Here is a 15,834-nt window from a genome sequence, read left to right as displayed (position 1 = left end):
CACCTAGACATTTTAATCATAAGGTTAGTACTTACACTTTTTTAACAAACTAAACATTTAATCCAATTCCATAGACAAAAGATCCTAGGAAATGTCAGCTGATCACTAGGGCTTTTCCTAATGATCAGATTGTTTACCTGCCTTAGGGTCCCTTTTTGGTTTGGGAAAACCATGGACACATTTTTTTTCAATTTAAGATGCAGGGCCAGATTTACAGGAACAGGTACAGCACTTCTCATATTCCCATTAACGGCACAAAACCACTACAGTCTTCCAGTCAGCACTATATTTCTGAGTCGCTTTCTTTGCTAAGCAGCTCAGAGCAGACTGCTAAAGGGCAGAGCAATAGTTATGAGAAATGGTGTTGTCCTTGGATTAACAATCCTAGCCTAGAGATGAAGTACATTTCAGTGTCAAGCCTACAAGGCACAATCCTGTGAAACAATGAGGAAAAATATTTTTCTAGACTTATAACAATGACATGATGGTACCATTTTCAGAGGAAGGAAAAATAGCTAGCCTTTGATAAAGACTTTCTAGAGGAGGGAAAAGGGTTGAGGACCTTGTTTGAATGCCATATTTCTACAAAGCAACTTTTTGGAAGAAAAGTTTCTCCTTTGAACTTGACCATAAATATTTTTTCCTACAAATACCTTTGAAGACTGCCTTAAAAACCAGTCTGTTTTCACACCATTCATTCAGAAATGGTACTCCTTTCTGCTCTTGAGATATTGAAAGAGGCAGAACATGCATACAGCATTTTATAAACCTGAAAAAATAACTGGTACAAATTTCATTACAAGTGATTATTTTATTTGACCAATGAATGTTTTTAAAAAGCCATGTTCTTACACTTAAAAGTGCACATTTAAATGAAATTGACTATTATGTTGCGGAGCATACATCTAAGTAAAGCTACATATAGAAAAATACACATAGCTAACAATCTAGCTCAAAGAAGTTGTAATAGGTGTGTGTGCTTAACAATTTTGGTGATGTTTTTGTTTTATTCTGTTTCTGTGTTTTCCTATCCTTTCATCTTTCATTGCTGCATATTAATGGACATTGTTTTAAGCCTACAGAAATGAAATAGAATTAACATCATGCAGTATTTGTCAGGTCTCATTAACATAGGCTACTACTGATATTCATTACCATAGCTGAAACTGGATGTCAACCTAGGAAGCTCTAAATGTAGAATCTACAACATATAGACTAAAATAAAAGCATTTAATCAGTAAAGAAGGGTATGTAGGGAGGAATAGTATGTTCAAGTTAAAAAACAGTGCAATTCAGAAGAGCTTTTCTTTTTCTTCATGTGGTTGGAAATACCATTGCCACATGTGTACCTTTTAGTAGATTTGTGAACAATTAATGGCTAAATCTAATCCATTAGTTAATTTATTTCTATAAGGCAACTACAATACAACAGTTAAATGTTCATAGTTGTTTACTATTAATTTGCTTTAGTGCACTGCCATTATAGGCATTTAACTGTTCTTATTTAGCTGGAAGATTATGCTTAACAATTTTAACACTGCTGCAGTAACAGCAACTGTAAATTCTAACTTGAGATGTGCAGGACTATCTGAAATCTCAGTGCTTAAGGGCTTGCTTTCTTTCAGAAATTAGACTTTTTTTTCCTACATCTAATAAATGCTGTTGCAGCAGTGTTTGTGTGGAGCAACAGTGACATCCAGTAGTCACATGTGCAATCTTATAGATGTTTCTTCTCTGGGAATATCCCTTGTTTCTTGTTGTAAGACGTTAGTCTAACCCAAGTTTGAAATCCCTCTTTCTCTCTCTCGTCCACTCTTAATTCTAATGGTATGGGTTTGGTGAACAATTTGTAATAGAGAAATAATTTCCTTATTACTATTGCTCTGCATCTCATTGTTACTCTAACAGCTGCCCTCTCCCACATTTCACATACCTTGTACTTCCATGTTTTTAAACCTTTCTATGACTGCCTAATCCTGTTATAAAAAGTAAAATATTCTGTGAGTGAGAGAAGGGAGATTAAAACAAACAAAAATAAACCCAAACAAACAAAAAGTGTTTGGATTAACAGTCCTTACAACTTCTGCACGTGATTTTACAGCAGTGTTTCAGAAATTCTTAATGGCAGTGCCCAAAACCCAAGATAATTGCTATCTATGCATATGTCATTTTGATGCTCAGTTAACGAGAAATAAGACTTGTTGAGACTAAATTAGGTGCTTGAAAAAATAAATTAAGTCCAACATACAATTAGGACATCCTCAAGAAGAATGAATAAAATTAGGAATCTGGTTATTAAAAAAAATGAAAACATCTAGTAAAGCTATGTTGCATATTCCTTTCATTCAACTGTTGGGCAGGGATTGCCAATAGAAGTTTGTAGGATCCTACTGCATGCACAACTCAAATGACATTAAGTAATGGATTGTATCCATCTAGATAATTCTTGCAAATTAATATTAAATTTAAAGGCAGTAATATTATAAAGCAGTGTATTTGATCCTTGGGTGGCATCGTGGAACTTCAGCGTCTAGCAACTGGTGAACCGGATCGTGATCCAGGTCGGGAGCCAGATCCTCCCTGTGGAATGAAATATAAAATCGATTTTACTAGAAAAATATTATACTTTTTAGTGTATATATAAACATTGTGAAAGCTCAGGTTATAGTCTTAAATTGTTAATATATAAAAATAATATATAACATATTGCTTTCAGTGATTATGTTTCATTACCTAATTTGGACGACTTTCAAAGTATTGAACCATTAAAGTCATTAAGTGTATGAACTTCCATTGTTGTTTCAAAAGTACAGTCACTTTTCACAATTGACTTTTCAGGTTCAGTGAATTGGTTCTGATTAAGCACCTCTTACACAGACTGATGGAATAATTCATTTCCAGTGTCTGGGGTCCTTAAATAAGTTTTAAAGGCTTAAATAAGGCTTACATTCATTTATTTTCCTGGACGCATCACAGAAATTGAGATCACTGATAAGAACAGTAACAAAAGCAAACTGTCTATGGCTATTCCTGCAATTTGCAGGTGTGCAAACTTTTTAAAAATTATAACACGTGCACAGATTCTGTGAGTAACCTAAAATCAATGAGTCCTGAAGTATGAACATTTACATCTGCAACATTCCCAGGGGCCATATGTTAACGTTGCAGATTAGTCTTTTTACAGTGGCAAGCTCATATGTTGATACTTGCAAAATCAAGGTAAAAATTCAGCTCAAGCTGAAAAATCTGGCTTTTCAAAATATAATTAGAAAATAACAACAAAGAATACAAAAAATTTCCAAATAGGAGTAACAGAATCTTAAACTAATCTAATAATTTGCACACAGTTATAATTTAGTAAACGGTTTATGCTACTTTAACATGAATAACTGTGGGATGTGGTTGAGGCAATTGGACTCAATTGCAAATTACTTTAGAAAAATCCTAAATGCACTGTGCCCTTGGAGTAGGAAAATTGACAGAGGACAAAATTCAGGCCTTAATTTTTGATCAGCTGAGACTTTGTGATTGGGCCAGTCAAGTCATGGCCTGAAATTAATTAAATAAGGTCTTATATTAAGACTGAATAAAATGGGCAAGGAAATAGACAAGGGGAGTTTTGAAAAATGGTAATACTTTGTTGTTCTTTATCAACTCTCAACACAGTAAGTTTACTACAAGTTAAAATGGCTTCCAATGACCATTAGAAAGGTAGAGCAGGAAATGTATGGGGTCACAATCTTGGTAATAATTTTAAAAATCCTGATATATGCTTATTACCATAAAACAAGATTGCTTAAATTGAAGCAAAGCAGAATATGAAATGTACCAACTGTGCAGAATGGATAAACTTTACCAATATTTTGGAAAGCCTTTCTTTTGTAGGATATAATTACAAAACAACAGATTTGTTAACTATAGGCCTGGTAAAGCAACCGCAGATATAGCATATTGCTGGTTAATCTGATAGGGAAAATCAACCGTCTATTACAGCAATAGTGACAGAACGTCTAGATTTGTGTATTTTTAGTAAATCCAATTATGAAATATAATTTATATGCTTCTGTGGTTGCATTTTGCATTAAAGTAATTTCTTTAACTGTTACAGAAACTACTATAAAAATTGTGGAAACATTTTCAAGTGCTTATATTATTCTTAGCTAGTTAGTTAGCTAATACATTTTCTGACATCTAACTTTTTCTTAAACAACCCAGTCAAGAAATCAGTAAATTTCTACTTGTACTTGAGTTGTGAATTTGGAATACAAAACATTAAACACAGGTTTGTTCTATACTTGCAGAATACCTCCTCTCTTTAATTTGTGTATCTTTGTAGTAGAGAAGTCTGTCTCTAACGAGAAATGGTGGAAATATTTTACCCACATTGCTAATATTTTCACAAAACAAATTGACCAATATATAGTTTCCCACTACATCTCCCCTATGATGTAGTTAAGACCAACTTTCACCAGTGAAGCAAATTTTATTGATCCATGGGATGATTTCTAAGGTAAGTTTTACTGTATCTGTTGCTAGATACCAAATAGGACCTTGTTACATAGTAATTTCAGGCAGCTTACCCGCTGGATTGTCCACATATTAACTAACACCTTTAAGTGGTTTTAAGAACTCATGTGGCTCAAAGGTACGCCATTCCAGGGCAGGATTATATCTGATCTACACTACCCAGCTCCTGTTGCATTTAGGTGTGGCCACTCCGCACAGATGTGCCACCCAATATAAAGTCCTCCAGTATTCCAGGATCTCTCACACCCCTGCCTGTACAGCAGAGATAGAAACCTGTCCTGACTCACCACCCCCCTAGTGGCAATTCACAGCTATAGCTCCTAGACCTGCCCCTGCTCACCAGGCCTCTAGGCTAGGGACAGACATTCAAAAAGGCTAGTCTGAATTGATCCAATTTTTTTAGGTTAGTCTAACCTGGCTAGGCTAAATCAGTTTTGTAACTCGACAGACATCCCAAAGCCCATATTTGAATATGTCACTTATACTAGGCAGATTAAGCGATTTTATGTTTTCTTTCTATTTCTGGACACAGCTTTTATTTATTGTATGTTTACTTGTGCTTTACCAGTTTAAAGATTTTGGAAAGAGTCCCCTGGCCATCATGATATGATCCCTTATGTCCCTTGTGAGCAGATTTATGCTCATAGAATTTGCCACTTCCTCCATAGCCTGGCTTGTGTCCTTCACCTCCCTGGAAAGAGAGATCACAGATATCTCAGGCTTGTTACACCAATCATCTTCACTTATGACTGCTTGCAAATTAGCCAATAATTTGAAAGTATAAGAGAAAAATAAACCCCTAGTAAACAATGATAAAAAATAATTACAATGTTATCTTGTCTTTTACAAATCTGAGTATCAAACTTTGGTCTGCAATAGAGAAATCCATAAACAAAGAAAGATAGCTGTACTGTCAAATGCAGAATGTGAATGGAAAATGGGACAAGAAGCAAGTGAAGAATGGTTTTCAACTGTAGGTCTTGAAAAAGAAATCCATTAAGATGAAAATATTTATCCCCTTGAAAGAGTCATAGTGGATGAGAGCAAAAAATCTCTGTCATTACTGAGATTACTTTCAGGACAAATAACAGTATATAAAACAGACATTCCATTTGAAAATGTTTCTAAATACTTACCCTTTAGTGTATTATCCAGGTTGGAAGTGCATGGGCAAAAAGAAATAAAATAAAAATTGCCAGTTAAAAAGGTACAATTTTAATGATAAGGTAAATTGCCCAGGAATGATATGTAGTATTAGAATAGGGTTGTTCAATGTCCCTTTATGCAACTGGTGGCACCTTGCCACCAACCTCTTGTTGAATATGTTTCAATGGTATAAATGTAACCCTCTGTTTCAAGCATAAATACAATTTTTTTTTTTTTATTTTATTTTTTTTACTTTTGGAAAACATCATTTTGGATGATTTGGTTTTTTAAATTTAATTTAAATTCTTCTCAGTGCAAGCTCCTCTTTTTTTGCCCTGGAAGAACTGTTTTCAGGAATAAAAGAATAACTCCTTGTCCATGCCTCACTGGTTTCTCCCCCTAATCTTAAGTGCCAAATTTGTTTTGGATTCACCGAAATGACCTTTATGTTGCTAAACAAAGTAAAATTAATATAGTTACAGAGCTCCATAGACACAATATGACAGCAATCAAACATGTTTACAAAGAAAGTAAAAGAGATTATTTTATCTTATTTGTACAGAAGAAATGCTGTGAAAATGACCTAATTTTAAAATTATTATAAATCCAGAGAAATCACCTTTATTTTAAAATTCTTTACATTTTATTAAATACCATGCTCAATAGAGCCTTTTTCGTAGAAGAGACAAGAAGGTAATCAATTAAAATGAATGGCAGAACATTAGTCAGCTTCAGTAGAAAATTACAGAACCCTTTATTCATTCCACCTTTTTGTGGTGTCTATGGGTGAGTCAATTGTAGAGCTGGTTCTTTAGCCATTCAGAACTCAAATGGGCTTCAAAGAAACTCACGCAAACTGAACAACTGCCAAACCTAGCTTTAACGTTTATACAAAAAGGAGAGAGCAAATGAAATACTGAGCAACTGGGAAGCCCAGGGCTCTGCTACTAAAGCTATTGGTATTTCTCCTGATACCCTAGTCCCATCACCATTTGCCCAGTTCTGTGTGCCTTGGAGCCTCCATCAACTCTTATTGAAGTCAGCTAATATGGATTTGCAAGAAAGGCTGAACATCCTTTCATCTGATGCTCAGCACCTCTCAGGGTTTTGTTCCTAGCAAAAGAGCAGCACGTGTGAGAAAATGGGGTGGTGTAATAGCTATATGAAATATTTGTCCAACAGAGGGCAATAGTCAGCAAAAGAATTGTTTCTGGTTTGTAATAGGCTGTTGCAAATAATGGCCTTTATGCTGCAAGGCCCTTAGCTTCCATGGACTTCATTATGGGAGCTGAGGATTATTCTGTTAACATTTATATTAAGAAAAAAAGTCCATTGAATATTGACTTTAAGGGGAGTTTTATCTCAAGTTGAGCTACAGAGCTGTGGCCTAATGGAGAATTTTTAAAAATCAGAAAAATCTTAGAAGAAAACATTGATAATTCTGATTTTAATAGTTGACATATTAAATCATTAATCAGAATGATGGCAACTAATATACCGCCCATTTCATGAGCAGTTTTAAAGGTTGTAAAACATGAGACTTTAACTTAAAAACCTTGTGTTAAAATGATGGCTTTGTGATTAAAAATGCATAACATTTTTAGAACTTTAATATACCATCTAAATCAAGGGAGTGATCTGCATATATTGTTCATATACATAGTCAAACCTATAGTGGAGGAGAAAGTAAAATGTGGTTAGTTGTGAAATAACTGCTGCTCTGCTCCTGTATGCTGTCCCCCTTTAAATTGTATAACTGTAGGAAAAAAACCCTGTAGAGTAACCAGTAGGGTTGGCATATTCTTACTGAAAGGGATTGCAAACAAGATGACAGAAATGTTCACATCAGTGGTAATATTAGTTTATAGAATTTAGCAAACAAGAAAAAATTAAGTTTTAATAACAAGTTTCATACTTTTTCCCAACCCAACCTTCCATTTTTCCCTTCCCGCAAAAAGAAAAGACAAAAAGCAGTTTGAGTCTTCCATGAGCCTTAAAGGAAAGAGGTTTGCCATGCAGTAGACATGTTCCATTTGTGCTAAAGCAAGGGAGATTATATCACTGCAAGGTTGACAAGCTGCTGGATAAGAGCAAGCAATACAATTATCATTGGGTACCACTGGGAAGTGGATGAGAAGGAAAAAAAGCAAAAGAAGCTTAGACTGAAACATAAATATCAAGTTGCTGCAGTAGCTTGAAACGCAATGGAGAAAGACATGCTTTGGCCTGGATAACCAAAATGGCTGTGAATGAAAGTGCATTCGTCACCTACCCAGCTAAATCTGGCGAGGGATAATCCTCTCCCCTGCATATGCAAGAAATAGAAACAGTGATATGATGATCATAGAACAAAGAACATCCAAGAGAATAGGGAATGGGAGGAAAAAAAGCATTAAATAAAATTGTTCAAATAATGGAAACATAAATGTGTGAATAATTCCATTTCTAGATGTCATTGACTAATGAAAAAATATTTGTAAATAATCATTTGATTAGTGAAACAAAAAAAATTTCAGTTAAGTTTATTTAAGCAGCTTTGGTTCCATTATAATTGTAATTTCAGTAGCTTCTTACACAGAGATTCAAACTTGTGCAAAGAATATTTAAAAATATTAATAATAGTTGCATTTAATTAATTTCCTTATAGAATAGATGCTGAAAATGCTTTGGATTAAAAGGCAAGTGCTAGTATCTCCTCAGGTGGCTAATCTGAGGCAGAGAGCCAATATATGACTTGGCTGGGGTCATGCAACAAGTTAGCAGCACAATCAGGAATAGAGGGTCCAGGCAGAAATGCAGCACTCCGCTGTAAATGAGAACACCTTGCAGGAAGCATTCTGAGCTACAATGATCCCCCAAACCAAACAGAAGTTCACTGTTGGTTTCAGGGGGAGGGGAATCTAGCTGCTGGTTACCAGCCTGTAGTCAGTTTGCCCTAGCAATGGTCCCTCCTCTCTCCCAGCCTGTCCTGTTTCAGACTGGGAGGGGGGAAAGGAGCAAAGGGAGCTCACTTTAGGGGTTCCCCAGCCAGCAGTGGAGGGTGGAGTGGGTGAATTGAAGTCCCCCCATTTCAGAGGTGGGGAGCTCCAATATACTTTCTCCACCCTCCAGCAGGGGCCAACAAGCCCCCAAACTGAACGTCCTCTGTTCCTTTCCCCCCTTCCCATTCTGAAAACAGCTCGAGGCTGGCAGGCAGTGCAGGCGCAAGTTATAGCAGATGCTTTGTTTTGAAATATCATGAGGGGGCAGATGAAGATATGAGGGGGCAGATTTTCACCTGATTGGCCATTTTTTAAATCTGTCTGCAGCTGTGCACTTGTGTTTGGTCATGGCTATAAACTGCTTTCTGTGGCCAGATCAGACTCAGATGGTCATTTCTATCTATGCCCAGAATCTAGGGTTTGTGACTCCTACTCCCCTACTCTAAACACTGTTCTAAACCTCCTTTATAAGACAACACAGTCAAAGAAAATGAAAAAAGCATTCCAGTTGATATGTATTAGACAATAAAGACTTTGTGAGATGTTGAAGGCCCTTACCTTTGCTTGCATTGGGGGCGGGGTTCTAGGTGACACCTAGAAAACACAAAAATATATAAAACAGAAGTAGCAATAAATTAGGAAACAATTAAGCACTCTGCTCTTCTTATCTATCGATCCTGTCTGATTTCATTCACCTTCCTATGGTTGGAAATATACCTCAGAAGACTAATAAACATTCTTTTTAATTTCATTCCAATTATAGGGATTTTTCTTTTCATAAAAAATGAGTATTACCAGACTGAAATATCGTTAGGATTGGAATTAACTTTAAGTGCACTACTGTAAGTTTCTCACTTTTTAGACCCAGGTCTGTCTCCATCCTGCACAAAGGTGGTATCTTGTATTTGTACCACAAAGGTGGTATTTCTACAAGTTATTAACATCATCTATGCTGATTTAAGAGGTTATTATTAATAGATGTAGTGTTAGTAAATTGCTTCTATGCTTAGAGTTTCTTGTGCTGTTATCCTTCCCATGTCTATTTTGTAGGTCCATGTCCCATACCTGTATTTGATCATCAGGTTAGTAGGTCTGTTTCAAAGATGAGAGAGGGAAAAAGGAGAATCTGGTGCTAGTGCTTATCTAACAGCCATGAAACTTCTGAGAAGACTTCTGTCTTGTGGGAAGCATTCTGCAGTGCTTTGAAGGCTTATTAGGCCTGGGGAACTAGCTTTTGATGATAAGTTTGCATAATACAGACACATCATATGTGAGAGTGCTTGAGGGAGATAGAGGTTAAAATGTATCTGTTCAGTTCTTCCTCTCATTTTTGTGAGAAGTTCCATAAAAGTATGGAAACATATAAGTTCAAAGCTGAACAAAATCTTTTGCTGCCTCTGAGATAAGTTAACTCAGGTCAGGGAAACAAATCTGGACCCCTTTTGTTTATGACTTCAAAGGGAATTCCTGAGTATAGTCTGGCTTTTAGGATTGGGTTCATTTAGTAAGTCCAGTAAGTGCTACTTTAAAGGGCTTGTGCCTGGAGCACAACTGCTTTTTTTTTTTTTTTTTCTCTCTTTAAACAAAAATCAATGATATGTAAGTATTTGAACATGGCTTGCTCCAAGGAAGATGAATACAAAACTTGCAGACAGCAAAGCTTCATAACTTCTAATAATTAATGTTGCAATTTCAAAGTAGTAATGGTAGAGTCAGTCCCTTTTATCCAAAGTATCCGATTCCTGCTTTATGTGTCCAAGTAGAATAACTCTGGCATCACTATACTCTCAAAGGCAGAGGCAGCACAATTTATTTGTACTGTTAATTTTAACACCAGTTAACACTGAGCTGCCAATGAATCGCAAATGAATCCTTTAATTCCACCAAAGAGCAAAAAAGGGGAAACTTACAATGTTCTTGAAGAAGTGGACTACTGGGTTGTCATCACCAGGTCGCCCATGCTGAGACCTCTGAGGCATGGAACCTACGTGGCTAGCTCTGGCTGCATGTATATCCTGAAATACAGGATAGTTATATTAGAATACAGCGAAGGAAAGGTAGATGACAGCAACGTGAAGGGAGAATGCACCAAGTCACGTTCATGAATAAAAGAGAATTTTACAAATATTATAATCCAGTGCCCATAGAGAGACCAAGCAATAAAGTGATACATGTGTATTGACTGTGCATATAAAATAAATACAAGCCTTTGAATATATTATAGCCTAATCCAAAACCCAGTCTTTTGCTGACATGTCCAGGCATTTAGATACTAGCTTTTCTCATAAGTGGAATCATAATGATGTGAAAACAGTTGAAAAAAAGACCTACTAGTTCATGGAGTCAATCTCCATACCAGAGAAGTAATGCACTGTACATTAACCCCTTTTAATTTCAAATATACAGCACTAGGGGTCAGAAATTACATTAATTTGGTGAAATGAAAGAGCAGCTGCACTTAGAATTGAGGAGAGTCAGGGGAGACTTGCTGTGCAGTCACTTCAAAGTGCTTTTAGTTGCAGTAAGAAATAAAATATAAAAAATGAAGGCAGAAGAATGAGAATAATTTGTAGAAACTAATTAGTATACTATACTACCATGGGATATACGTACTATGCTAGAGTGAAAATGGGTTTCACATACTTCTGTGCACTTGTTGCTACTTTTTGATGTAATGTGAAATAGAAATATGGATTGGCAGATGTGAACGATCCATGTCAGACCCATAAATGGAAGCTACATCTTTCCATCGTGGCAAAAGGGTATACCAAAAAATCCAGCAAAATCAGACTAAATACCCAGGGTATAGAGAATGCCCCCCACAAAAGATTGTAAATGGATCTTTCTATCATTAGACTCTGATAATGGCAAATGTTGCTGATCGGGTTGACCTCTCCAGTGAAAAAGCTGTTCATGTTAGTATTTTCTTAATGATGCTAACTTCATAAGACAAGTAGTAATGAATATTTAAGGAAAGTATAAATAGTATGACAAGATAAACAAAGCGACTAAGTTTTCATCATTAGTATTAAACGCACATCCCCCTTATTTTCCTAGTGAGGCAGGTATTATCTACCTACTGGAGCACAGGAACCAGGTTTTCTGAGGGTTTTTTTCACCTCTGCCTCACTGATCGTTGGTTAGGTGATCTTTGGCAAATAATTTAAAAGCCAGAATTTTCAAGGTATTCTTAACACAGTCTTATACCTAATGGTATAAATAAGCATTATATGGTGAGCTCTGGTTATACATCTCTATCTGCATTTTCCAGTGATTAAGTATCTTTAAAAATCTGGTCCCATATACTTCTGTTTATGTAGAAAATATATTTCAGAAGTGTGTAGTGAAACTTGAATGAATGAAAGTTTGTAATGTGCTCTAAAATTGCTAGATCGAAGTTCTACTCTCACTTTGTAACATTAGTTAAAGCTACTGAAAAAAAATTTTGTTTTTTATTATTTTTGTCCAATTATCCAATAATGCAGTCAGAGACATATGAATGACATATAAATAGACTATACTAGATCATTACAAATGAATGCAAATCAGCAGTATTGCGACGATGTATTCAGTGCAATCTGAAGAGAGAGACATTTCAGATGAATTGCCACAAAGTTCATCTCAATCTGTTAGATTCAGTGTCCCCAGGCTGGTGGTATCTTTAATTTTACTATTTAAAAAGTAGGACTTTGCTGGATTTTATTGAGTTTGAGATTTTGGTAAGATTGTTCAATCTTTGTTCACTTACTCTTACGTTTACTTCTTTGCTAGGTATTTAGATTGCTTTGGGTGAGAGAAGGAAGTCTTAGCAGCGGTAGTGCCATAACTTCTATTTACAAACTAACAGGATAGAAAAGCACAGTTGTAGGGATTGATTTGAGGGGTATTTTTTTTAACCATGTTCCCAATTAAACTTTGCTTTGCTTTTCACAGACAGCTGCCATGATCCTTATATCCTTCTTACTGGTGAGTGTTGCACTGTAGTTGCCTTCCTATATTCTGATGCAAGGAAAGTGGTTGCTATCCTACTGCAAACTTTTCATGGTGTTGCACTGTGAAGAACAGCAAAGTAATACTTTCTGTTTTATAAGATGGATTTGAATACGAGTTGAATCAATCTCCCTTTTTTTTCACTGTATACATAAGGACAGGAAGTATGAGAAGAGAATAATGAAGAGAGTAGAGGAAGTAGAGAAGAGAGTATTAGGGGTAGAAAATAGGAAAAAAATCTGTAGATAAAATAGAAAAGATCACAACCAAGACCTTGGAAATATTACGTATTCAGTCCTTGTGAACAAGAGACAGAAGGTAGGAATTCAAGTAATAAACAGTGAATTCATTTAAATCCAGCAACTTCACTTATTTGTGTTCCAAAAGAGTCATTTATGTCCCAAAACGAATCTTGCAGAGCTACTGTTGGAACTTACTATTTACTTGAAACTCCATTTTAAACATTTTTTCTATGATTTTGTTCTACAATTATGCAGTTAAAAATAGTTTTTTCTATGTCTTGTTTAGATTAAACCAGGCTTTCTGTGTGAGGACTTGTGTTATCACTGGTTAGGGGACTAAAATCTTATTTATTTGAATGTTTAGTGAAGTAGAATTGGATGGTGGGACTTATAAATTGTCATGAATAAGGTGTATAACATTTGTCTAGAAATGTGAATTTATTACCAGTAAGTTGTTCTTAAAACAGTTAAGCATCGGATTGGGATAATCATATTTTTCCAGTCCATGTACTAATAACATTGTTTAATTACTGTACTATGAATCACCAAAAAGAAATATGCTCAATAGTATGTATGTACAGTGTGTCAGTATGGCTTATTGAAAAGGTATCTTGCAAGCTATAAAATAAATTGGATATTATGGGCCTAGATCTCCTTTTCATACTGCCAAATTTAGTAAAGATGGGAGAGGAGGGGTGGTTGGTTTAAGTTTAATAAGTTGTATTTGCCAGCTTTTGTAATGCAGCACTTTTTCATGTATTACCTTAGCAAATGTAACGTCATTCAAATTTGTGGTAACATAATTATATATTTTTTCTTAATTTAGATTACACTTATAAAATACTGTAATTAATTACTGTTGATCTGTACATAGTGTTCTCTATTACTTCTCAAATTCTGAGACGCAAAATCAGTGAGGGAAAAAAATAAAATTGAAAAGTGATATTTTCTTAGAAGCACCCAAAAGCAGGTAAGTGCATCAGTGCATTAAAGAGAAGATGCACCACAAGGTCTGAGGGTACTTAAGGAGGTAAAATGTTATGATATGGGCAGTAGTGCTTGTACTAACTAAAAGAGGAAGTAAATTATCTGAGGGTATGGCCAAATGTGTATGTTATCTGCTTTTATCAGCTTTAAAAAGGGACGGGGAGCTGCTGCTCTGGACTGGGCAGCAGCTGTTATGCTGTAACTGTTATGTCTGCATCATCCTGTAGTAATATCCATTATGGCCTGAATTTGGACTCTGAGGCTACAAGTAGATGTCCCATTCATCCCGGGATAAACCATTGTATCTTTCACAGGTAAGAAGTACTAACTTTATCTTGGGACATCTCAAAGTACATCTGAATGGTTTGCATTGTTTAATCAATTGCAGAAAAGCAGCAGTGCACTCAGCTATTCACTAAACCCTGATTAGAAGGGATGCGTCTATTCTGGGACCAACACAGACGTAACTTGTCCAGGGACAAATAATTACCTCAGATGCAGTATCTGTTCTTAGCCTGAAAAAAGCAGTTCTTCTGCCCCCGCCATGCTACAGATTCATGCAGATGTAACACTTGCACTCTAACTTATACTCGTGTCATTTGCTAGATACAATTGTTGCATCCATCTCTACTCCAGCTCCCTGACTGATCTATGTGCTAAGTTCTTGCTTTTAAACAGTTTCATTAGAGTTAGATTTTACATGAGTTCATGCTGTTAGTGAGAGTTGTAGCAATTCAAGACAATGCCATTTACCGATTTACTTTTGAAATAGGCTCAGTGAAATAATGGACACCAGTGTGAGGACCTAATAAGTACAGGACAAAAAAAAATTTTTAAAAACCAAGTTATTCTGCTTTAAGTTATTGGAAATTTCCACTCCGTACAGAGTGATGTTCATCTTTATCACCAGGTGGAGCAGCACACAGCTTCTAGGTGGCAGCATGTAATTATCACTTAAACTTTCCAGCTTTGCACCTATTCTAAAGTTTAAATTTTGCATAATTTCTAGCTACTTAGAGCCTTAGTTTTCAGGTAGCATGTATTAAAGGCATGTGTTCACAAACTCTAATCAAAAGTTCAAGTTCTTTGAATAATTGATTGATTTGAATAATCCGTTGGCTTGCAAACCCAGCAGGATTTGTCAACTTGATTGCACATAAGTTTAAAACATCATCCAACAGGTTTTCTTTTTGCTGATGTAAGGGATAAATGTGAATGATAGGTCTGTTGTCCTTTTTTTCAAAGAGCATATGGGACAGAAAACAATGACTACTCAAACTGCCAGCATCCACAGGAGATGTCCATGTGTCACCCAATTTACTCTCATAAATGACAATTTACTGTATCAAGAGAGAGGCACAAAGCAAAGATGCCTTACAGTTTAACCTCTAGTCTTAGACTTTTGTATGAGACGGTGTAGAACTGTCTAACCATAGACTTCGTTTCAGTTAATTTGTGATTTCATTGTGAAATTAATACTCATAGTACAAAAAAGGAAAGTTCTAGGAACTCTTATCGAAATGTTCCTAATTAACTGAGAATACATTTTCCTTTTCTTTGCTGAAGAAACGTATATAGGTAAAAAAAATTGGTTAACTCTGGTCAAATTTGGTTAACTAAAATTATGTTCCTAAATATATATTTCAGGAAAACTTGAAATTCTGAGTATATATGCTGTTCTACGCTTGGCATTTCTGAAAAACAGATAACTTTCCTTTGTATTTAAATATATTTTTAAAAACCCCTGTAACTTTTGGAAATTTGAAAGTTTGAGCAGTATTTGAAATTAATTGCCATCACATCTGATGGGAGGTAAGGAACTACTTGTTTAGTTTGTTGCTCTTCAGTTTAGAAAGTCCAAACCTATTAATTTATATTAATGAAGGTAGACAAAAGCTTCAGTATTTTGAGTCGTGTTACAATTTTCTCATAATTCAAAGATTTTGTTGTGACCTGTTGTA

General features: G+C 35.5%; 1 protein-coding gene across 4 annotated transcripts in view; it reads right to left on the bottom strand.

Annotated features, from left to right (window-relative positions):
- Window positions 1–791: 791 nt before the first annotated feature.
- MBP (myelin basic protein) overlaps window positions 792–15,834 on the bottom strand; it is a 150,398-nt gene continuing 135,355 nt past the window's right edge. For 2 of the 4 annotated variants that reach the window (XM_019544831.1, XM_019544840.1), the window contains 5 exons: window positions 10,565–10,669; window positions 9,213–9,248; window positions 7,946–7,978; window positions 5,093–5,218; window positions 792–2,580 (listed from right to left, as the gene is read on the bottom strand). In XM_019544831.1, the coding sequence (XP_019400376.1) occupies window positions 2,524–2,580; window positions 5,093–5,218; window positions 7,946–7,978; window positions 9,213–9,248; window positions 10,565–10,669 (357 nt within the window). In that variant the 3' untranslated portion in view covers window positions 792–2,523. The remainder of the gene's footprint in view (window positions 2,581–5,092; window positions 5,219–7,945; window positions 7,979–9,212; window positions 9,249–10,564; window positions 10,670–15,834) is intronic. The other 2 variants (XM_019544847.1, XM_019544857.1) reach the window with 1 other exon arrangement.

The sequence above is a fragment of the Crocodylus porosus genome, unplaced genomic scaffold (genome assembly GCF_001723895.1).
Source record: "Crocodylus porosus isolate Cpor-Errol unplaced genomic scaffold, CroPor_comp1, whole genome shotgun sequence".
NCBI lineage: Eukaryota > Metazoa > Chordata > Crocodylia > Crocodylidae > Crocodylus > Crocodylus porosus.
This window is presented reverse-complemented; position numbering and strand designations above follow the sequence as displayed.